The sequence below is a fragment of the Xiphias gladius genome, chromosome 11, assembly GCF_016859285.1.
Source record: "Xiphias gladius isolate SHS-SW01 ecotype Sanya breed wild chromosome 11, ASM1685928v1, whole genome shotgun sequence".
Lineage (NCBI taxonomy): Eukaryota > Metazoa > Chordata > Actinopteri > Istiophoriformes > Xiphiidae > Xiphias > Xiphias gladius.
This window is the reverse complement of record NC_053410.1, coordinates 10,960,094-10,981,995: the sequence shown is the minus strand read 5'-3', so window position 1 is coordinate 10,981,995 and position 21,902 is coordinate 10,960,094. Positions and strand designations below refer to the sequence as shown.

Genomic DNA, 21,902 nt, shown 5'->3' with positions numbered 1-21,902 from the left:
ATATTTCACTCTGAATTGTCTTTTTCAAGTCAAAGCAGCTATGCACAGTAAGTTTTGACAACATTTAAGTGTCTGGATAAATAAACTGAATCAACAGCCCAGTATGTTAGATCATACTTTATGTTTGCTATCCAAATATCTGAATAAAATACCTCTATTAAAGGTTAATCTGATGTGTCCTAGTAGCCCATGAGCACATTAGCATTTTTTGATGCTTTAGGAGAAACATACAATAACATGAAGGTGACAGAACATCTACAGAAATACAGTGCATAAAATTAAAAAACCTTTTATTTTCATGTCACAGCAAACCATGTTGATATACACTCATACATACATACAGCAATGTGGACAAACTAACCTCTGAGTTTGCATTGAATGTTGCCAAACTATTGCACAATGTTGTTTTGGAAAGCAAATAACACGTTCGAGCTTATTTCAACTTGTCAGCCTTCAATCACACTTAATCCATTTCATTCACAGCATTATTGTTATTACTGAATATCAAAAATACCCCTTATATTAAAATTAATTATAATTTTTCTGAGCCTGTATTTGAAGATTTATCACTTTTTTTAAGCCCCCATGTGTAGAAGTTATATGTGATTATACAATCTTTGAAATTTTTCTTATGGCATATGTTTCTGGTTTGTAGAAAAATTATAAAATCCAGGTAATGTTTGGTACACTCAACAACAAATCCTACAAAGAGGAGCTTAACGTATGGCCCATAACTGCTTGAGTAATAAGAAAATTAAATAATATCTTGAATTTACAACAAAAATGTACAATTCGAAACCTGTGATGCAAATGTTAGAAAAAGATGAAATTTGTTGTAAAGGCGCAGGAGGTGAAATTAGCTTTGAAACTGTAATTCAGAGTAGGACAGTGTTGCCTGAGGATGTGCCTGTTGATAACGATGTCTATAAGTCATTGTTTTCTGTCACAGCATTTTTGACAAGACCTTTGTCAAGTCTTCCCCAAAATGCAGCTTGGATGTCTGGCAAGGTGCAGAGAACAGAATCAAAATCTCGAGGGTCTTCCTTATCGTGGTTTATGTCGCTATCATGAATGTGTACTTGTATCGTCACTTCCCGTTTGCGGTGTCAGCTGCTGCAGGAGCTCTATGTAGAGCCCGAGGCGGCTGAGGAGAGGAGCATTTTTCTCAGCTCGCAGCAGCTTGGAGTACACGTTCTTATACGTTTTCAACAGCTCTTCATCCTTATTGCTGTAATAAACAATTGTCCGCAGTGAGCATAGGGAATGTCTAAAGGATATTAGATACAAACACAGATAGATATTCAGTAAAGGTTTTAGATTCTTTTTCACCTTGGTTTCCGTTTCATTGTCGCCATCAGTTTGATGAGTTGCAGCAGCAGGAATGAGAAACTTGGTTCAAAAACACCAATTAACTTCATCACTTCCTGGAGGTTCAGTCCTGAGGTGGGACCGCTCGTCACATCTGCTGATCCAGCAGGGTTGGGAGCACTCAACTACAGCAAAATAAGCAAAAGGAAAAGATGTTGTAGGCAAAAGTGTGTTAATCAAGAAAAGGCAACTGAACAAAGCTTTGTGAAGATGAATAAGCATTTACTTGCCGCTGCTCTGAAACTTACCTCTATCTGCTCCTCCTGCAGCTCTTTATGAATCAGCTGGAAGGCATAGCGAGTTTCTGTCATGATCTCTAGGGCTCCGGTCAGGCTCTTCAGCTTAGCCGCGCTGCTGCTCTGACCTGTGCAGACACAATATGAAACATTACTGCAAGAGGCTGTGAACAGAAAGCCTTTCATGTTGTCCAATTCAATCCTCCTCTTATGACAAAATCGAAAATTGAGGGAGGTTCAAAAGATGTTTAATGCAACAAAGCTGTGCTTTTAGCCACATTTTTTCTCTGTGGTATTGGGTGATGTTTCAGAGACCAAAAGTCATATTATTAATTTATTTTTTTAGGGAAAAAAAAAATTATTTTTAAAGCCGCTGCGGTGGATTCCTTGTATATTTATCAAAAGTGACTTTATTGTGGAAGGATATAAAGCAAACAGAAATAATGATGTTAAAAAACACTTGGAAAGGTGGGAGACGTTTATTGAAGTAGAAGGTTTCTAAAACGTCTATTTAACTGGAAGAGAATTATGTGTAGACACATGAATTTAATATATTTGTTTTTTGCACTTACCCTTGTAATAACATTAATTTGTATTTATGGAATTGAATCTAGCATTTCCATTTTTATATCCTTAAATAGCTTGTTAATTATTTAGGTTGTTGGGCTGGATGATATACTCTATGTTGTGTGTTTGTGTTGATGTAAGGCAGTATAAGTCTGTTTTTAGTGTTTGTCTGGTCGGTGTTGGTTTGTTTTCTAATGATTTTTTTTTATGTTACATTTTTGTTAATAAAAAAGGAAAAACAAATGACTACTTTCTCACCTGCCATAGTAAACTCAGCAAAGGCCACCCTCTCCAGCAGCGTGCGGAGCAGCTCACAGGGAGCATCTTTGAGGCTGAGGAATAAACAAACAGCCTTGCTGTAGTGAAGCTCTGCCAGGCTCCTATGCTGCTTCCTCAAGTGTTCATCCCCCACCTGTCACAATTGGAGCCAGAAACACAGACATCCTTCAGTTTGTATTATACTGCAATAAGTACGAAATACATATGACCCATCGCCAGTGATTCTAGATTTTTAAATTGTAGGCCCTTTTCCTAACAGAAAATAACAAATTTTTCTTTTGGCATAAACAAAAAAAGTCTATGTCTAAAGGATGAGCTAAGACACATGAATTATTAGTACCAAAAGCAACTAAATATTTAAAAAAAAGAAAAAGATTTTATATTATTGTAGAATCTTTCATGTTTTTCCACCTGGTTGCGGAAGCAGCTGTGGTACATAGAGGCCAGGCGGTGGTGGATGGTGGCAGCTCTGTACTGGTAGAGCGGCTGACGAGCCGATTCAGTCTGGAGGTCACAGTACTTAAGGGATTTCATCATCGCCTCAGTCACCTCCCGCTCAATCTGGAAAAACATACACAACGATGGATGATTTACAGCTTGATCATCACTGATCTTCTCCATTTGAGAAACGTGGACTTTTTGAGGATATAAAAAAGTTGCCACAGCACACGGAAATTTGCCACTCAGTGGAAACAATGCAAGATGATCAAAATGTGTTGAAGAGTTCAAAGTTTCACTTCATTTAGAATATTTGCTGAAACACAAGTGTTCAAATGCACCTGCTCCTGGGCCTTCCTGGACAGTGGGGCGTAGTCCTGCAGAAGTGTAGCCAGGGTGAAATAGGTAGTGGACAGCTCCCAGTTTACACTGTCCCACACTGCTGGGTGGTTCTCTCGGCTTGCCAGTGACTTCATAGCCCGCAAGTAGTAGTCAATGGCCTGGGTTGAAATTAGATGAATAAATGAGTTAATTAAGAGCATGATAAGGAAGGGTCACGATGTAATAAGATGGAAGAGAAGATAGAGATCAACAACACTGCAAAAGTACAAATAATTTTCCATTGCTTGAGTGTGAATGCTCAATGCAGAACTTGAGGGGTTTGACATGGCACCTTGTTGTAGTAGAGGGCCTCTTCAGGTGAGAACTCCCCTCTGCTCTGGGTGGCAGAGATGGCACAGTGAGCCTGAGCACAGATTCTCATTAACCTGCCAGTGTTACACAGCAACAAGGCTGTGTTGGTGCTGTCCCTGATGGCTTCAAAGTCCTTCATGCCTTTCTCAAAGAAGGCAAAACTTTTTTTCCACATCTCCTGCTCTGCTACGGACACCGACTTCTTTACTGGGGGGGGAGAAGGAGAAGTCCATTTAGACATAGAAACATGAACAGAGACGCAAGAAAGAATAAAAATATAAAATCAGTGGAGTGATCAGTTTTTGAAGTGAGTTTTTAGTCCATATTTTTTTACTGATCCAAGTGCAATGATTGTTTTATGTCACTAACTAGCTGTTCCCAGTATTCTGTAAAATGATATTGGTAACTACAATTTTTAGAGTTGTCGCTGTTATCCAGCATACCTTCCTTCTCAGTCTGCATGGCTGCAGCCTGGTTCATATAGTACACTCCCATCTCGTTGCGGATGTTTCCAAGCCGTTTGAGCACCTGACCCAGCTGATCTGAGGCATGATCTTTCAAAGCCTCAGAGACGAGCAGTTCGTACGCTGCCTCGTAGCACTTACTGCTAACAAACAGCTGGTACTCTGGGTCCATGGCCAGGTCTGTTGCCATGTTGAAGGCTGGTGGGTAGACAGAAAAATGATTGACAAATGGAATGAACAATAATAGAACACAAAAACTTGAAAAGAAAAGAAATAGCAGGACATTTTTGAGTAAATATCGGTGGGACTGAAATGGATGAGGAGACACTGTACATCAGTTACGGATTAGGCCAGTAAGTCTTTGCCAACACCCTTATTGGCCAGACATCAGACAAGAAAGCTGACGATGGTGTGACTTAGGATTTGTATGATTGTCTGTCTTTAGTGACTGACCCTGGCAGCTGCTCTCTCTGTGCAGACTGTGCAGGATCTCCTGGTCCTCTTTGGTCTGGTAGCTGTATTCCTCGAGGTAAGCTGCTCTGTTGCTGGCATTCTGGGCCAACATCAGCTGGATGTCCCCACAAAGAGACAGGCACTGACTGTGAAACTGCAGTACCTGTGGGTGCAGTGTACCGCTCACTGAGCAATAGGCATCTGGAGGAAACAGCAGAAGAGGAGGGGAAGGGTAAAGGGAAATAAATGTTTATAAATAAATATGTGCCAAACAAAATAACATTGGTGAAACAAGACTTTAGTGGATGGATCTCGTCCTCCTGTAGCCATCTGACAATGTAGCAGTGTTTGGCTGCGTACCAAAATGTCTGTTCGGTTGGACGTCTGTAGACAGCTCACTTTCCCCAGTGGCCACTAGTCCACTTTCAGAGTTAATCTAGCTAGTCCATTCCTCTCTCACTCTCATTCCTCTCCCATAAAAATGTTCCCTGACAGATAACATTTTCAGACTTAAGTCTTTTTGAGCTCATCATCTGTGACAGCTGCAATTCTCGGCTATTTGAAAGATTTTCTCCCTTGTTAATTTCTGCAGTAAAGACGTCAGGAGGCGCTAAGAAGTCGTTTTCAGTCGTCATGAATTTATCTCCTCTGTGGCAACAGAACATGTTACGCCAGCTTTCAGAAGCTCCTGCAGGATAAACTTGACTAACGAAACACTTTTATGGTTGATCAATTCTGTAAGACTCTGAAAGCCTAGCAACATAATAAGGCTACAAATAACCCATAATGCAACACTCTGTAAAAGACCGTCCTTACACTGGTACTCTTTCCATCGAAAAAGAATATCTGTTGTAATGAATCAACATGTACTTGTCTTGCCTTATTCAAACCTAAGTTTCAGAAAAAAATATTGTATTATATTAGGGCCAACATAGTATCCTCTCTCTCCAGAACCACAGAGAACTCGCAGCATAGTTTTTTCCGATCGTTTGGCTTAAGCGCTGCATCTAAGTCTTGTAATGGTACAGAAAACCCTGGTTAGGTTATTACATTGCTTCACAATATATTGATGTAACTGTTTGGAGTTGGTATTAAGACTAAAGGTAAAATCTTCCAACCAGCAATTTAGTCTTAGTAGCAATATAGATTGTGATTTTTAGATTATGCCTTATTATTAAATAAATACTTAAGTGGCCTAAGGTGGATGATTACATTTTGGAAGTTTTGGAGCAGTTTCAGACACAATCTCATGAAAGGACCTGATCTGCTGTAAAAACAGTAGCTTGTTCCATTCTGTTATTAAATTCTTATTTGATTTGTTAATAAATAGAACACTATTTAGGCTGGTAGAAATGAAGAACTAAAAAAAGGACAAAGAAAAATATCAGCAACAGTCATACAAACAAACAAAAAAATAAAATAAAATTTGAAAAATACTGAAAAGTAACGACCATAACTAAATTTCTCAACGTTTCTCAACATTTCTAAATAGCCTCACCGTAGCACTGCAGAGATAGCTTGATGTAGCGCAAGGCTCGCCCGTACTTCAGCAAGTTAGTGGCTGCATCAGACAGGACGTAGTAGGCCTTAGACGCTTTTAGATACAGCTGCAGTTTCATATGGTGCTGCCAGGAGCCGGGAATCATCCCTGAGCGTGTCGGGTGCTTCTGGTCCGCCTGCAAGGGCCCAGCTAGTGACACACACATGTTGGAAGACCAAGAGAAAGACACGTACAAGGTTGTAAGATGAAAAATGTCCCCGTTCATAAGAAAGACTCTTGCAACTAAAAAAGATCTGGCTCACAGTGTATGCCGTAATGGTTACTTATTTCCTGTTTTATTATGCGGTATTATATCAGTTATCCTTTGAAATGAGGACTGAAGACAGACCTCTTTCAAGAAGAACAGAGATGCCTTTCTCAGCACTGCAGGATCCAACGGCACTTCTGTCCTCATATTTGAGAGGAATGGGTGTGTTAGGGTCTGCAGCTGGGAGATCACTCTCCTTCTTAATGCTGCCATCCACTGCCTTCAGGCCCTGTGTGGTGTATTACAGCAATTATTAACCGATAGATGACAGATTCTATGGGGCACATCACATTATTACCATTGTATGTACACTAAACATAAACATCATGCAGAAACTCGCCTTTAGTACGCAGCTCAGGACGTGTCGGCATCTCTCCTCCTTGTCTTGAGAAACAGGGAAAGCACAACTTGGCTGCAAAGATTGAAGGAGGGATGATTATCTTTTTTTGTCGTTTTACATCTAAAAACATATTTATCTGTATATGCCACTCTCTTCCCTTAGGTCTGTGTAGAGGAGAAGGCAGGAAAAACCTTTTAGAGAGGCACTCACTCTGATCTGGTGAGTGGATTTGTATTTCTCCGGGACCGACAGCTCCCCTACAGAGCGGATCACAGCCACAGCTTTACTATCATCCTGTGGGCTGGAGCAGTTACCGTAGGAGCCGTTCTCATCGCTGTCCTCAGTCAGCTCTTCGTCGTCGTCCTCCTCATCTTCCACCCTGTCTTCGTCACTGTAGCTGTCCTCTGAGCCACCTGCCCGGAGCGACTCCCCTCCATCATCTTCAGGGGGCTCGTCGAGCTGGAACAGCTCTGACAACATGTAGTGGGCTGAGGCAATGATCTGAACAGACAGGAGAGAAGTGCATCCTCCAATTTGGTAGAATGATTTCACTTTTTACTTTCTCTGCTATCTAAATATAAATTAAAAATACTACTATTATTATACTGTATTATATTACTATACTATATTATAATAAAAGATTAAATTCATTAGGACGTATGATGACTAATATGGTATTTAAAGAAGGATTCTCTTTCTGTTTTTATTTATCATTTTACCTGGGAGCTCAGTCTTTAGATATATATGGTCTGGATTTAAATCAAGTCCTGGACTTTTGTTAGACATCATCTCCTCTTCCTCCAAGTCCTTGCTATCTCTATCTAATTGTAACTTAGAATTTCCTCTCACCTGGGGATGCCTCTCCTGATCCAAAAGTTTGACACAGTTTAGGAGCAGAGTTCTGATTGTGCCATAGTGCTTTCTGTTTTGCCTCGCCTTTAGCATCAAGTTGCTGGCCACTCTGTGCCACAAAACAGAAAATGGAAAAGAATTAATTACTGTTTTGCACACTTTGAACGCTAATTATGTTGTAATTTGTATTGCTAGCTCATAAAAATGCATACTATAGGTAAAATATTAAATAAACTTTCAATGACATTTCAAAAGCTCTTTTTGGAGAGGAATACATTTTCTGTATCTTTTCAGTCCTAGAGTTCAACTCCTCCAATTTGACAACAACTGCAGGAATCCTGAAGCACAAAGATCCTCCTGTCCTGAGTCTGTCCCAGATACGTACTTGTACAGTAACACAGCCACAGGAAGAGTGAAGGGATTCTGACATTTCTCTTCTTCAGCCTCCTCACACAGGGTAGTAAGATCATAAAGCTTCACAATGTCACTCCCACTAGCTGTGGGTTCAACAAATAAAAAGAGAAACATCAAGACGGGCAGGCACCTAGAATTCCAGGCACACAGAATTCCTGTTCGCATGTCTCCCACCTTTGAAAAGCCAGTAGGTGTGACCCTCTTTGGTGCAGTTGGACTTGAGGAAGGAAAGGATATTTTGGGCGATGTCTTTCACCACCCTCGTGGAGAAAGTTGAGTTCTCCAAATGAGGGATGTCCTCTGTCTTTATCATCTCGTATTTCTACAGGGAAAAACCACAAAGGCAAAAACAATGAAGAAATATATTACCTGATTTTCAAAATAAAGGCTGAAAATTAGTGGTATAAGAACAATTGCCATTAAAAATTACACTTTATACTTCGAAAATGAACTATGGCAAAAATCAACATGGACAGTAAAAACACTAGACAAAAGCCAGCAGCAATTTACCTGAACAATGCCATTAACGTGGAAACACATGACCAGTTCCGGGACATTGCACATCAGATTGTCGAGCCAGTAGTCGATACCTGTCAGAATGTTGATTGGTTTATTGTTATCCCTGAAAAACAGAGAGAGAGAGAGGATGAGGTTAGAGCATCCAAAATTATCTTTCCAGTTCACCTCCTGAGGTCAGTTAAACTAAATTAAACAATTACCTGCCGACAGCAATTTCTACCATCTATCACTGTGCATAGACATACTGTACGTCACCCTACCGATTTTCTAGCCACTCTCTGTGGAGATCTGCAGTATCTTGTTGACACAGACATGTAGTGTATGATTCCAACACAAGGCAAGAGAATCATGAAATGCAATACAATTGAAATTACAGGACTAAAAAATCTCTCTCTCTCTTAATGAGCATTAATTTCAGATCCTGGATGGAAGCAAATTGATTGAAATTCCAACCTGAGTCTCAGACTGACGGCAGGATAGCGACCACCTCCGAAAATGGGCATGTTGGACCCAACCAACATGTGGATATCCTCGAACGTCCACATGATGTTTCGCACAAAGTCATTTCTTAAACCCTGTCACACAAGTAACATCAAAGTATATATTAGACATAAGCTACCAACTGTGGTCATATACCAATAGGAAGGGTAAAAGGTTCTATTAGCTGACTGTTCTCCCCTTCGTTGAACAGGGTAGGGAGGTTTTGCTCTTTGGGTACAGATGTCAACTGGCCTAAAGCAAACTTGCTGTCCAGAGACACACTTTCCTGCATATTTTATATTAGCAATACTATCAGTGCAAACCAAAGTCCTGACTTGCATAAGCTTAGCAGTCAACCAAAAGATACTTTGTATCTAAAAACAGCGGTTACTTATTTGCTAAAACATTTAATCTCATTAAATGCAGAAAGTTGTGATGGCACAAAGGATTAATTCCCCATAAAGAAGAAATTCACCTAATTTCTGAAGATGAACTCCCATCTTCATTTCATTACACATCTGGCTGCCTCACTTGAGAGTACTAAATAACTGTCCAACAATATACTGTATTTTTCAGATGTGTTTTTTTTTTCAAGGTTTTTTTCCCCCCTGTACATTTTGTTAACATTATTGGGCACTAATAATATTTTTTGGACATTTTACTAATTCTTTTGGAGATTTTTTAATTTTTTGTAGACTCTTCTGGCCATTTTATCATTTTATTTATATGTTTCAGGGTTTTTTCTGACATTTTAATAATATTTTTCAGAGACTTTATAAATGTTTTTCAGACCTTTTATTAATATTATTAATATATTTTTCAAATATTTTATTGATGTCTTTCTGAGATTTTTCAGACATTTTATTAGTGTTTTTTAGAAATTAGAGACTTTTTGTACCTGCTTGGGAGCGTCTGATTCTTCTGTGTCAGACTGTGTGTTGGTGATGGTGGTGGGCCATGAAGAGCTGAACTCCTCTGCCCCATTCTCCTCCTCCCCCTCATTCAGGTTTTCTGATACAGGCTCTGCAGCCCCATCACCATTTATACTTCAGGAAACACAGGGATAGAGCCAAAGTGGTTATATAAAAGGCTAAGAAAGATGGACCTTACCATGAAGTGTAACCCAACTCGTGGTAAACCCTACTTGTTCTTTTCCACGATTCAAGCAACGCCAATTAACTCACCTATAGTATAGGAACTTTGACAGGATTGCTTTCTGATACCAGTGCTCTTTACTCTTCTTTTTCCTCTGCCATTTCTGATCTATTAGCCGCTGGTAAAAATCTTTTAGCCACGTCCAATCTCCTGTCTACAAAACACACATAGCAGGGAGAATACAATTACTTAAACCACTTACGGTCATGAGGAAATTTTAAAACCATGGTATAACGATCCTTGTAAGGGAATAGGGACTATCTTTGATCTGTAAAAGTAAAAGCCCTGCTATACCTGAGAGGACCTCATGAAGAGCTCTTGTATGTCCAGCTCATCCAAAAGCAGGGTCCTCCCGACGCGGTGAACAGCCATACTGACGTGGGACTTGCTGTAGGGAATTTTCAAAAGCTTCTTGATATTCTGAAGTTGACAGAAATGTTAACAATGTTAACATCAGCTGTATGTGCATGTTTCAGAAACAAAGAGAAATGTTAGCTTTGCGAACAGCTCCACAAACCTCTGAGTCTGACACCACGTCGACATCGTCCCCGACACAATCAATGAAGTCATAGGCCATCCCAAAACTACAGAAGAAGAAAAGGAACTTAATCACGACAGTGTTTGTAAACGTTGATATGGATTAGGGCCAGGCTGATTAACAATTTACCAGTAGTATCAGTATCTATGGTTTACCCACTGAAAACTACAATATCAGCTGATTGACGATTATGAGCATTTCAGCTATGCAGCGAGAAGTTATCCAGCACTTCCCGTTAGTTGTGTCACTGCATCATATATACATATATATATATATATATATAATTATATATATAATTATATGTAATTATATATTTTTGTAACATCAATGAAAAAAGGCAGAATGCACTGAGTCCATTACACATGCTGGCTATTATGGATGGAACAGTGAGTAGTATTCCGTCTTCATGAGTGCGTTACAACCGACAACAGAGGTCATCTGCCCAGCAGATTTCCACAATTTAGCAGAGCATGGAGCATGACACTTTAAGCCTCTAATAAAAACCTCCCTTGTACTCAACAGGTGATCATCCAACAGTAAATCACATCTTGAAATATCAGCCTAACAAGAGGTGTTTTTTAATATTTGGTTGAAACCTTATTGATATTAATGGGGTGGCCTAAATACTAGAATATTTAGTATAAATATCTATCAGTATAATGCAATGCACTTCAACAGCACCACCAAAATGACCATAAAGTGGAATCAATACACCTCTCTAAAACAGTTTCAACAAAAACTGAACATTGTAGCCATCATATTTATTGCAGGACTTTTATATATAAAAGTCTGGTAAATATGCCTGGTAAATGCAGAACTCAGAAGCTAATGTGAGGTTCTGAAGACTATTAAGCCTTCTGACAATTAGAACTGCCATTAAAAAAAAAAAAAAAAGGGCTACAACTAACTATTATTTTCATCACTGATTAATGTGACAAGTATCGTCTTGGTTAATAGTTGTGTCTAGAAGATGTCAGAAACTAGTGGAAAATGCGTATTATAATTTTCCAAAGTATAATGACAAAGTGGCTTTGGCAAACATTCAAGAAGTCAGAACCAGAGAATTTTTGTTTGCCATTTGTTTGAGAAATGACGATGAAACAATTATTCAATAATGAAAATAGTGGCCGATTCACTTTCCGAAAGCTGACTAACTGTTGAGTTGATTAATTATTTCAGGCCTAAACAACACAATTTTGTACATTACCTTATCTTTTGGTAATATACATATTATATGTCAACAAAATCAAACACAGAACTTTTTTACAGAGATTAACAGAGACTCACACTAGAGCAACAAATATCAGTTGTAGTAATAGTATTTCTCATGATGTTATACCTGGAAAAAGGCTTGCTCTTGCTGCTGGACCCTAATATAGTGGTTCCTGCACCGCCCAGCTGGGGGTTTTCTCTCAGCCAGTTGGCTGGAGGCAGCTTCAGGTCTGTCTTCTCCTGCAGCAAGGCATAGCTGGTCGGAGGTGGGGCAGCAGAATACTTGACCACGGCAGAGCTCTTAATTTCAGTGTTGCTTGAGCATACTGCCAAGTCCTACAAAACAACAAAATAAAGCATCATATCATAAATTAACAAGGACGACCGGAGAACGCTGACTGAGGGTAGTATTTAAGGATTTCCAAAAGACGCAAGACATCGTTCAAGGTTTCCAAGTCTGATACTTCTACACAACGCTGAATTACCAACCGAGGAAAGTGGCAACTGCACGGGGACCTGAAAACCCCCAAAATACAATATAATTTCTGTTTACATCATTTGAATAATTGCAAATTTGTTGGAAATTTGCACCACTTGAAGTAAAATATCAACTCTGAGGGGCCCGCCATACTCCATCTTGTGGCAGTTGTCTTGAAGAAGAAATCTGTGACAAAATATATAGTTTTAAGTTACCTTGTGCTAATTTGTTGTAAAGTTGTGTTTTATCAAATTGCTTTAATTTTTTCTGTGTCAAGTAATTAACACACAGAAAACCTCTGATTATTTAGTACCGTTTAGTCATAGCGCAGCTATAAGGCTGCAAACAGCCATTATGTTCATTTTCAATACATATGACAATTATTATCTTTAAGAATTGATTGATTGTTTAGCCTAAAAAAATCTTTAAAAATGTTTAAAATTCAGAAAATGGTGGAAAACGCCCATCAATATTCCCTGAAGGCATTATTGTCTGACTAACATTCAAAAACCTCAAGATGTTGAGTGTCCTATCACAGAAATTATCTGCATTTGAGAAATTTTGAAATTTCTACTTAAAAAAAAAATGAATTAAATGGTTACCAAAATTGACCAAAGATTAATCAATAAATCATAAGGGCAAATCAGCTCTAGAGCACTGCTTGGTTTCTGATTGCGTGGGGATAACTAGCATGTGCAGTGGTGGTTAAAAGGGGCCAAGTGAAAAACTTTCGCCCCGGGGTCCCATGGGAGGTCAATCCAGCCCTGCTTCTACGTGAGGCTTTGGCTGGTAAACAGTTGTCATGAGTATTGTATGTGGCTACAGTTGGCAGTGACTATAAATCCATAAACAGCTGTAGCTAACTGGTGTCTACAATGACAGTTTGGTTATCATTTAGGATAATAAATAAGCCGTGTTTATAACCTTCTGCTCAGTCCGGTTACTTACATGTTTGTTGTTTTCACCTATGCAGGTAGGGCCACAGATTTCTTCGTTTGCATTATCCAAGGGGATCCCAGGCTCTCTGTCTCCAGCTGATGCGCTCATACTGGACACACGACCGTCACTCCGTCAAACATTGGCGATTTCTCAACAGCTAGACAACCTATCCATGGCTTGGACAACTCAAAGACGAAGAGTACATTAGCTAGACAGCGGTCGAGATACGTCAATTATGTCGATAAAGTTACTGTTGTCTCTAGGTTGCGAGGCTAGCTTGACAGGCTAGCTCCTCCAAAGAGCAACGCTGACTCTTTGAGCTGTAAAAAAAAGAAAAAAAAAGAAAAAAGAAAGTGTAGTTATACAACACTGTTACTGAATTAAAGCTCAACGACATTCACGTGGGAGGCCGTTGTTGCTTTGTTAACCCCATTAACGTTTAGCCCTCATTTAACTAGTTAAATAAGCCTGCAGCGTCTTTCTCTATCAATGTGTTATTGTCCGAGCACACGTTAGTGCGAGCTTTAAGCAAACAACAACTTCCTGTTTCGACAACTAAGCTCATCTTCTTTCTTGTTTCAACCACGGGAATCAGTCCGCATTTTAGAAAAATTGAAAACGATAGCTTTTAACAGTCTGTAACGTAGAATATCAGTTTATGTCACGGAAAAAATTTAGGCACAGCGACTTAATGAGGAAAAAAAAATGTATGAACCGGAAGTACTTTAAGAGCTGGCAGGTCCTCTTTCTAGAAAAGTTGAGCACATTCTGTTGTGATGTATTTTATTTTGAAATGTACTGACAGGTTGTTGATGACTAAACTGTACCACTGCCTATTCTCAGATGAATAATGCAATGAGCTGAGTAACTGTTGTGTCAGTTAAAATCTAAATTGATCAGTTTAATATGCATTGGCGAAAAGCAATCAAGTACAGTTTTAAGCTACATCCAATTTACTGGAGTATTTCCATTTTCTACTACTTTATGCTTCTACTTTACTAAACTTTGAGGGCAAATATTGTACTTTTCACTCCACTAAATTTACTTGACAGCAATAGTTACTATTTAGTGTGTAGATTCAGATTATTAACACAAAATAGTTAAAATCAGATGCAACTCTTCCAGCTGCAAAAGTAGGGATGGTTACACATTAATGCATCAATAACTATAATCCCGAAATTGTTCATTCTGCCCGATGAGATACTGTAAGTCCATTTTGGTGCGGATACTTACGTAAGTAAACAACTGAATGCAAAGTATTTCTACAGTGTGGTTGCTGTTTTTACGTAAGTAAAAGAAATTAATACTCCTTCCACCACTGTTAATATGGTAAATATGCATGTTTTTTGAAGCCTAGGGATAAAAAAAAAATCAATAAATATTTATACAATAATAATAGTAATGTACCATTTGTACCATTTCTGCTTTTTTTGTGTCTTGTTTTACCGATCTTTTTCATGTGGAAAAGTGGAGAAGATATTATATTATATTATATTATATTATATTATATTATATTATATTATATTATACTATATTATATTAGCGTAAGAAGTAGTGAACTCTTTTACTTAGGTGAAAGTGGCAACACCTCAGTGTAAAAATATTCAGTTGAAAGTTCTGCATTTATAATTTTACCTAAGTAGAAGTACAGAAATATCAGCAGCAAAAATAACTTTAAGTATCAGAATAAATGTATAGTTTATTGTTTGCACTTTATATATTGGTTATCGCGTCGTTTAATCAAGCTTATGACGAAATGTTTTGATTGTAAAATCCTAATCATCAGAGTAAGTAACTACCAGCTTTCAGATCAATGCAGAGGACTGAAAAGTACAATACTTTTCCCTCTGAAAGCGAGAAAGTAGTGAAGTTGAAGTAGTAAGTAGCGTGTAGTTAAAATACTCCAGTGCAAGTGCAAGTATCGCAAAATTGTACTTAATTACTGTGTTTGAGTGCTTGAGTTACTTTCCATTACATTACATTATATTATATCATATTATATTATATTACATTACATTACAGACAGGGGATTGGATCACGGCCAGCGGCTGAATCCAGCAGGGGAATGTCAAGCAGCTTGCTGATTGAACGGGGAGGAGCCGTGAAACTTGGCTGCGCACAGTTTATTCCGAGGCTCGTGACCACGTTTTTTTTTTTTTTTGCTTTTTTCTTGCCATCATTTCATTTTCGACCACGCCAAGGTCGTGTCCGTTGTCAAGTGAGAGCGGGGAAACGACGCAAACGCGCCGCTGAAGGGGCCTCTGAAGAGACGACTTGCTGTGCGTCGCAATGGGAAGCTGGAAGAATCACGTGCGCGCTCGACTGCAGCAGAGAGACCAAACGGAGAAACTCCCCCATGTTGGCGTTTTCACAAGCTGTGAGATGAATATTTTCCCCGTCTCGGCCTTTGCAATGACCACCTTCTCCCTGTCGTAGCCTATAAGGAAATTTAATCTCTTTTCTTTTAGTGTCTCAAATGGAAGAACGTTTTGAAATTCGCAAACACATTTTGGATGATGTTCAGTCAAAGAGGTTAGAAATGCAGAATTCCACTCCACTAACAGTCGGTTTTTCCTCTTGATCTCGATTTATAAAGCTATTGTATTTATAATACGATATTCTTCATTTCAAATCCGTACACTGGTTTTCGCCTACAGTTCAGAACTAGGTGGAGTTGAAGTTGGGAAAAACACCAGACTCCTTCAGCTCCAGCTGAGGGAGAGCGAACACCTGGCAGAAAAGGTGGGTTAAATGAGGAGCAATCCAGTGACAACACCGCAGCATCAGCCTCCAGCTATAGCAAAGAGGTTTCAGCTGTTATTTAACTACAGAAGCAGCAGCAGTTTGCACAAATATTTGGGTGCCTTTTAACCTTGTAAAATAATCATTAGCCTGCTATTGAAGTTAGGCTACAGGGTGGAAAGAAAACTGGCCAACGGGATCTTCCTTGATTCACGTGTGCAAGTGTTGACCTTTTGAACTTGTGCGATCCTCCCGTTCAATCAGTTCATCCTTTTGCTTTTTGTCTCCCCAGCTTTCTCAGACTGTCTCTGACCTGACAACCGTCCTCTATCTGAAAGAGGCTGAACTGCAGTACTGGCAGTCACGGTAATTTCAAGTTTTCACTGGATAACTGTAGTCATCGGAGTATGCTGCCTGCTTTCTCTTAACACAACTGAGTATAAACCTCAGTTGTTGGGTCACATTTAGGCACTGTATGAAAATTATTTGGGATTTATTATTTAGCAGCTCTTTTCTCAAAGTAAAGGAGCGGGTCCAATGAAAATATAATCGTATTGGTCCAAATATAAAATAATATTTTATTCTGGAAATTACGTTCATGTCATATTCAAGGATTACACAGCTATGTGTTCACAACATCAGATATTCTTTTTGAATGGCGAGAGTACCAGTGTAACAAGGTCTTCTGCAGAGAGTACTGAATTATGAGTTGTTTGTAGCCTTAATGTTGCAAGACTAGTAAGTGTTTTCAATCAGTTTATGGTGAGCCTTTCAGAGTTGTTCAGCCCTTAAAGTGTTTTATTAGCCAAGTTTAACCCGCAGGAGTTTCCGAAGGCTTGTGGAATGTGTTTTGCTGCCACTGAAGAAATAAATTCACGATGACCTGAAAATCAGTTCATAGCGTCTTTACTGCAGAAATGAACCAGGGAGAAAATCTGTCAAACAGCCAAGAATTTCGGTTGTCAAAAAGACAGTCAGAAAAATGTTAACTATCACAGAAAATTGTTTTGATCTCCTCCAAGAGCCTGACAGGAGAGAGTGAGTGACTGACTGACTGATAGACATCGAGGCTTCGATGAAGAGGACTCTTTTCTCCTTGGATTAATGGTATCTGAGAGAAACTTTCTCAACAGGATAAGTGCATAAGTGTTTACTATTTTCAAAGAGTCTTATTCTCAAAAAAAAAAAAATTGGAAAAGTGGGGGTCATCTTATAATCAGGGTTGTCCTATACTTGGGCCAATACGGTAATAACACAAGGGAGGAAATAAGGAAATGTAAGATTCAACCTCCCTCTCCAACCCAATAATTTTCATACAGTCTCTTACCCGATATAATCACATATTATACGTCAAAGAGTATGTTTCAGAAATGTTGAATTTACGTATATTTTGTGATCTAGAAAAGTTATTTTCAAAGGAAACCCTCCCGTAATCACTATGTATGTGATAAAGTACATAAAAGAATGTTAAAATAGTTACTTTGGAAATATAGTGAAAGAACAATGTGATTTGATAAAGTATGAAACAACCATCTAGTGTTGCGCTGGTGCTCCTGTATTTGACAGTCAACAGGGTTAAATCAAACAGTGTAAGCAGGACCACAAATCAGTTCCTGCATATGTGGCATCTATTGTACAGCAACACCCTGATGAACAGGCATAAATCCAGCTTAAGCCACCTGGTGTTCTTCAGTATTGGAGGATGAGTTTGTGACCTAAAATCAAACATCTGTCTGAAGTAACAGTAGCACAAGGTGACTGAAGGTCGTATAAATCACCATTTCATTACTTGGCTATTTCAGTGTGTCCCAGTACCGTCAAGAGGCACTTACTCTGGCTAAAGGGAGTAACACCCTAAAGGCGACCCTTTCAGAATTTGAATTCACCTTAGAGTGTCAATCCAAAGAGTTGGCAGCCGTGCAAGCAGAGCAGAAAGGACTTAAGGAAGCGTTAGCACAGTCTTGGAGAGAGAAAGAGGAACTCTTGCAACGATGGATGAAGGAGAAGAGGGAGGAGGCAGACAGGTTGAATAAGTACAACGACACACAGGAAAGGTAAGAGAAGTGAATCCGGGATTTCTGTTCAAAAATAAGAATTTACTCACTTTGAATGATAACATAACCAGAGTTTTGGAGACTTTTGAGTTGTCCATGACTACTGCTTTTCTTTAGGTGGCAACGTTTGGCCAAACAGCTGAAGAAGCACCTCCATAGGGACATGGGAAAAGAGTATGCCCCCCCAGCGACGAGCCCCTGGAGTGGTACAACAAACTCAGTCATTCAGAGTAAGAATCAGAATTCTCTTTCGAAATATTAATGCAAGTAAACGACTGTCTCTTAAGACGGTCCGTGCTGCACACATGGATCCTCATAGGCTCCAAGAGCCTTCATCAAGGCTTTCCTTTTTACCTTCTTAATTAAGAGCGTCTAGTTGATGAGGTCAAGATAAAAAGGGCTTTTTAACTGTGAATTGCTAACATAATCAACAAATCACTAATAGCAATGATGAAGGACCACTTAGCCTTCATCCAGTACCTCATTCCGCTTCAATAGTGGTGGAGGAAGTATTCAGATCCTTTACTCAAGTAAAAATACGATTACCACGCTGTAAAAATAATCCACCACAAGTAAAAGTCCTGCAAGTGAAAATGTTGCTTAAGTAAAAGTATGTAACTATAATCAGGAGAATATACTTAAAGTAAAGGTACTCACTGGAGAAGAGTGGCCCCTTTGAGTGTTAAACTACTATACTGTATAAACTTTTCATACATTTTGCATTTATGCATGTATGTTTTGTAGTGAAGTAAAAAGTGCAAAATTGCCCTCTGAAATTTAGTGGAGTTGAAGTATAAAGTAGTATGAAAAGAAAATGCTCCAGTACAGTACCTCTTATTTGTACTTAAGTACAGTACTTGAGTAAATGTACAGAGTTATATTCCACCACTAGTATAGAACAGTACAAGAAGTCAGCTCAAAACCGCTCAACCCAGTGACCAAGAATCTGACCAAGCTTTCAGTACAACATTTTGATAGTCGTTGCTGCTGACCTGCTAGTTTGGAAAAGGCTTTAAAACTGCATTCATACCTTAATCTTTGGGAAATAAAATTTCTGTGAAATATAATAGAACCGTTGACTGAATAAATCAAATATGAAAAATCCAAATAATTAAAGCGAGGGGTGGGGCAGGGGAGCTTGGACTAATGGCGCCAGTATTTTCTAAAACACTGCCTACTGCCCATTTCAGGACCTTCAAAATAATATTGTATAGGATGAATGGATGGTAACTTCCTCATCTATGTGCTGAATGTTAACTAAAACAAGTAATTCAACCTTTTTGTCGTGCTCATCTTGTCCCTCAGGGATCAGTAACACAACAGACATACACCAGGGGCACTCAGACCACTACAAAGTCTCAACTGTGGCAAATGTCTAATATTCCCATGGGATCCTGGAGATGACATTTCATCAGTGCTTGTAGTTGAAAAAGTAATTGCCCATACAGTGAGTGGTGCTGGAACTATGACCAAGGAGTAACTCTTTGCAGCTACAAGTGTGAGGACAAATGGTTTCCTATTTGTATCTGGTTTTTTGTTATTTGTTTTTTAAGCTAAAAAGTGATTTAAAGATCCACCATATCCTCTAGATATATTGTTAAATTTAGACTTGGTCAAAGTGCCTAATTTTACATCCACTGCTTTAACTAAAGTCGCCATTTTCTCAAGCAATGTCTGTTGTTAACTTATCACATCTGGAAAGAATTTCTAAAATCCCTCCAGTTCTACCAATTGACGTGATAAACCACTGAAACCATTTTTCAGTCAGGGCTTGGTATTAGTGAACATGTGCCTGTTCCAACTTTTAACTTTGTTTATTTACGCAGAAAATCATGTAAATCATTTTTACTTCTTAGGTCAAAAAGTGTGTTTGAAAAGAATTTGAATAACCTGAGATCTTTAAAGGTAATTTTTTAATATATTTTAAAATAACATCTCTTATTTAAAATGGAAAGTCAATTTCTGATGAATATGTTACTGTATATGAATTGTTGTGATAAATAAAGTTACTTAAATGCCAATTTTTTTTGTTAAGTGAATTGCCTGTCTGTCACTTCGTCATTCATCAGAGAAACATGTCCTGACTGAAAACAAAGATGTTCCCCCTTGTAACTTTCAAACACTTGACCACACTGGGGGAGCAAATCATTGTACTATAATTGTCTATAATTTTTAATAATCTTCAATAATCATGCTTTTGTGATTTATTTTCCTTTTTGTTTGATCGGTAATATAAGCCACAAATATTTAAAATGTTTTTGTCAGAATTCCGGTTCCACATCTCCATGGCAAATTGAGCTCAGATTTCAGGTTGGTTGTTTGTAGCATGTTTCCATAGTCACCAGTGTTTGCATTAACATAGTTGTTAAGTTGGACCGTGTGAGAGTGTGTGTGTGTGTGTGTGTGTGGTGTATTGGGGAAACCACTCAGTGGACTCAACATCTTGAAGTGTATTAAAATGGTAAAAGGGGGAAAGCAATATTCTTCAATGAGCAACGATGGCAAATGGGTAAGAAATTCTTGATTTCATCACATAATTAGAACAGATCAATATAAATTATAACACTCAAACCTGGACGTGTATTTAGCTTTCCTGTTGTTTTCTTCTCAGTTTGCTCATTCAGTATCACCAGGTAATGAGACAAGGAATCGTGGCACTTGTACGAGCACTGGGAGCATGCTGACTCAGGTTCAATCATCAGTGCCTCAGGCTTTGAACTATGAGCACTATCCTAAATGGAAAACTCAACAGGTGTGTATGTACAGTAGATAATGTCGTGTTTTTCCAAAGAATTGTCATGGCCCGGGGCTTTGAAAGATTTAATCGCACCTCCTATCAAAGCACTTCTGCAAAGAAAGAAGCTGCCTCCTCATTTTATCTCATTACCCTGCGTTCAGTTGTATTAGACTATCCTCCACATAGGAGTTTTTTCATGGGTTTCTTCACAGAAATCCAGAGAGTATCCATTCTCAGACCATGACAACAAGCATTCCTTAAAAGACAACATCTCTGTCTTCACTCATGTGAGTATGAAGAGAAATGCAGGCCATAATGACATTTTCAGATCTATCACTGCATTACAAATTGAAAGGAAACCATATCTTCTTTGTATCCGTATCGTGTTGGTATTCTTCAGGGTGTGGGACGCAGGAAATGTCTTGATGATCGCAGACAGCACAATTCCCACTTCTGCCTGTGCCATGATGGAGCTGACAGCGGCACTGCAGAGACTGGGGGGAACATCACAGCCTACCAGACTGACTTTACGGTGAAGGTGGCTGTTAATGTTCCAACCAGCACCAGACGGTTCCCCCGCAACCACAAGCAGAAGTCTGCAGAGGCAGCTTTAGCACAGGCAGGGGAGCAATTCATGTGGTTTGGACAAAACGACTCTGACCTCTCAGAGACCCTGCAAGTGCTGGCATGTACCAACTGCTCAGCACCTTCCAAGCCCTAAGATACTCCTGCATTTAAGGCACTAGATGGCATCATTGAGAGGAAATAGTGCAGAGAGGATCAGGGGAATTTTCTCGATTGTCCTGCTGTCAAATAAAGACCTGAATTCGAAACATCAGAAAACATTTTCTCTTATTTTGAGAGTATTTAGACAGCTGTATCCCAGACAGGGAAACATAACAAACAAGGTTTTATTCCATAACAACTGTAATTAGACTGGAAAGTGGACTGTTAACAATCCACTTAATCTAATAACAATTAATAATTAGTGCATCTCATCTTAAACTTGACTACATTTAAGCACACTTGAAAATGCTATTTTGAGCCAGCTTTAAGTTGTATTTAATTTAAATATACTTTTATGCACATACTCTACACAAATTTAACTTCATTGGACTCACATTAATTTTTCATGT

At 38.9% G+C, this 21,902-nt stretch overlaps 3 protein-coding genes across 4 annotated transcripts; 2 read left to right on the top strand and 1 right to left on the bottom strand.

Moving 5' to 3' along the window:
• Positions 1 to 273: 273 nt before the first annotated feature.
• On the bottom strand, positions 274 to 13,978 carry edrf1 (erythroid differentiation regulatory factor 1). The gene is made up of 25 exons (XM_040139681.1): positions 13,958 to 13,978; positions 13,243 to 13,553; positions 11,944 to 12,152; positions 10,584 to 10,650; positions 10,361 to 10,486; positions 10,096 to 10,220; positions 9,810 to 9,957; positions 8,885 to 9,006; positions 8,423 to 8,534; positions 8,087 to 8,234; positions 7,884 to 7,995; positions 7,496 to 7,607; positions 6,857 to 7,147; positions 6,647 to 6,718; positions 6,388 to 6,535; positions 5,997 to 6,188; positions 4,499 to 4,699; positions 4,025 to 4,243; positions 3,562 to 3,788; positions 3,230 to 3,388; positions 2,862 to 3,011; positions 2,430 to 2,583; positions 1,617 to 1,732; positions 1,330 to 1,493; positions 274 to 1,228 (listed from the first exon to the last, which is right to left on the bottom strand). Exons 2-25 carry the CDS (start codon positions 13,339 to 13,341, stop codon positions 1,066 to 1,068), a joined length of 3,636 nt encoding a protein of 1,211 aa, XP_039995615.1. The 5' UTR covers positions 13,342 to 13,553; positions 13,958 to 13,978; the 3' UTR covers positions 274 to 1,065.
• A 1,335-nt stretch (positions 13,979 to 15,313) lies between these two features.
• si:ch1073-143l10.2 (uncharacterized protein LOC565165 homolog) lies at positions 15,314 to 20,068 on the top strand. The gene is made up of 7 exons (XM_040138492.1): positions 15,314 to 15,610; positions 15,702 to 15,765; positions 15,891 to 15,975; positions 16,268 to 16,341; positions 17,778 to 18,029; positions 18,147 to 18,259; positions 19,335 to 20,068. The coding sequence occupies exons 1-7, from the start codon at positions 15,523 to 15,525 to the stop codon at positions 19,406 to 19,408; spliced, it is 750 nt and encodes a 249-aa protein (XP_039994426.1). The 5' UTR covers positions 15,314 to 15,522; the 3' UTR covers positions 19,409 to 20,068.
• Positions 20,069 to 20,156: 88 nt separating this feature from the next.
• Positions 20,157 to 21,640, top strand: tex36 (testis expressed 36). 2 transcript variants are annotated; one of them, XM_040138494.1, is made up of 4 exons: positions 20,157 to 20,339; positions 20,641 to 20,781; positions 20,979 to 21,053; positions 21,167 to 21,640. In XM_040138494.1, exons 2-4 carry the CDS (start codon positions 20,707 to 20,709, stop codon positions 21,485 to 21,487), a joined length of 471 nt encoding a protein of 156 aa, XP_039994428.1. In that variant the 5' UTR covers positions 20,157 to 20,339; positions 20,641 to 20,706; the 3' UTR covers positions 21,488 to 21,640. The 2 variants fall into 2 exon arrangements, with proteins under 2 accessions (XP_039994428.1, XP_039994427.1); XM_040138493.1 differs by having other exon boundaries at positions 20,157 to 20,538.
• Positions 21,641 to 21,902: the final 262 nt, after the last annotated feature.